The following is a 1,794-nucleotide window of genomic DNA, read 5'->3' as shown; positions in this document are numbered from 1 at the left end:
CATGGCACCGTGGTTAGCACTGCTGCCTCATGGCACCAAGGACCCGGGTTCGAACCCAGCCCCAGGTCAATGTCCATGTGGCGTTTGCACAATCTCCCCATGTCTGCGTGGGTCTCACCCCCACAACTCATGATGTGCAAGGTAGGTGGATTAGCCACACTAAACTGCACCCAAATTTTTTTTTTGGGGGGGCAAAAAAAGAATTGGGTACTGTAATTTTTTTAAAAACATATTAATGTCCACTGTCTGAATAAGAACTAAGCCCTATGCTTAAAATGCAAGATAGAAGGAGCCACCTCGGAACAAAAAACGGGGTGATGCCCCTCGATCAAAGGCCCTCAGCGATTGAGGGACTGCATGTCAGAAAGGGGTTGGCATGCCCTGCCTGCTGACCCCTCTACACTCCTCCCCCAGCAACCCTCATCTTGTGAAGCTCCCCTGAACCATCCCACAGCTGCAACACTGCGCATACACACAACTATACTCTGGAAGTACAACCATGTATCGTTTCTTTAAAATACTGAGCACAAACAAACAAAGAACAGATTGCAGAGATGGGCGTTGGAGAATAGGTTTTATTAAATAAAGTATAAAGTCTGTAAGGATTCAACACCGTCAATCGGGAGCGCCCTCATCCCAGGAGATGTCTACAGGTTTTCACCAATGGAGTTTTGGTATAGCGGAGAATATAGAGCTGGAGCGATTATTCCGGTCTCAGTTTTGCAGGTTCCAAATGCAGACAAGTTATATTCAGGTGAGGATTCTCTGGCTGCAAGTTTTTAACCACACAATTTCAGGCAAGGCAGGGAGAAATTTTGGGCAGCCTTCCTTCATGGATGATTCCCAAAACTGAATTCAAAATCAATAGGTTCAAAGCTTAAGTTTGTTCATGTTAGGTAATTTCCAGGACACCGCCAGAGGCCTTTGACTTTAAACCAACCCCCCCCCCCCCCCCCATGATTAAATTAATTGTAGTTCAAACCGGTTTTCCTTTTTAAAAAATTTATAAAACACGAAGCACTGAGAGAAACCGAGCCTCTTCCTCTCTCCCTGGATTGGAGTCCCCCGGGTTGGCAGCCTGGAGTCGGAGTGATAGAATGACGGCCGCGCGGAGCGCATCGCCGAGGGCGTCCGGCAGACTCTCGAGTCTCGGCTCACAGGATAGGTGGCGGCTGCTGGGTCATTAGCAGGTTGAAGCGTTTCTTGATGGTCACACGGTGTCGGGAATACTTGTCGTCCGGAGAGAAGCGGGCAGGGTGCGCGCTGGAAGTGGAACGTCCCATCGGATCCAACTTCTTTAGGGTGTAAACCCTGTCCCCATTACTGTCCAGGTAAACCTGCAGGAACATGACTTCGTTGAGCTGGGCTGAGTTGCTGCTCCAGGTGATCCAGATGCTGCTGCTCCACGTGGTCGGCAGTGGCTGAGAGTGGGACACTTCCGGGTGACACTCTTCCGGTCCTGAACGCCACGTCCGGTGGGTGGTCAGGTCCTGTCCAGCCCCGCCCCGCCCCAATCCGGCGCCTGCGCAGTGGGGGAGTGCCGGGACTAGCACCTGCGCGGTGGGCAGGCAGTGACGCAATGCCGGACCCTGCGCCTGCGCGGTTATCTGCCCCGCCTCCCCGCCATGCCGGCAGTGCTGAGCCGGGCACCTGCGCGCTGGGGCCGCCCCCGCGCGACAGTGTGGCTCGCGCCGGTGGCGGTTGGTCCGCCAATGGAGGGAGGTATCGGCGGCGATTAGTGAGCAATTGCCGGGCCGCTCGGAGAGGCGGGGGATCGGGCCGGGTACCGGTGCG

General features: G+C 54.3%; 1 protein-coding gene across 1 annotated transcript; it reads right to left on the bottom strand.

Annotated features, from left to right (window-relative positions):
• Nucleotides 1–561: 561 nt before the first annotated feature.
• On the bottom strand, nucleotides 562–1,452 carry nop10 (NOP10 ribonucleoprotein homolog (yeast)). The gene has a single exon (XM_072518339.1). The coding sequence runs from the start codon at nucleotides 1,347–1,349 to the stop codon at nucleotides 1,155–1,157; it is 195 nt and encodes a 64-aa protein (XP_072374440.1). The 5' UTR covers nucleotides 1,350–1,452; the 3' UTR covers nucleotides 562–1,154.
• Nucleotides 1,453–1,794: the final 342 nt, after the last annotated feature.

Source organism: Scyliorhinus torazame, chromosome 10 (assembly GCF_047496885.1).
Source record: "Scyliorhinus torazame isolate Kashiwa2021f chromosome 10, sScyTor2.1, whole genome shotgun sequence".
NCBI lineage: Eukaryota > Metazoa > Chordata > Chondrichthyes > Carcharhiniformes > Scyliorhinidae > Scyliorhinus > Scyliorhinus torazame.
The sequence above is the reverse complement of the archived record's forward strand: the minus strand, read 5'-3'. Positions and strand labels throughout refer to the sequence as shown.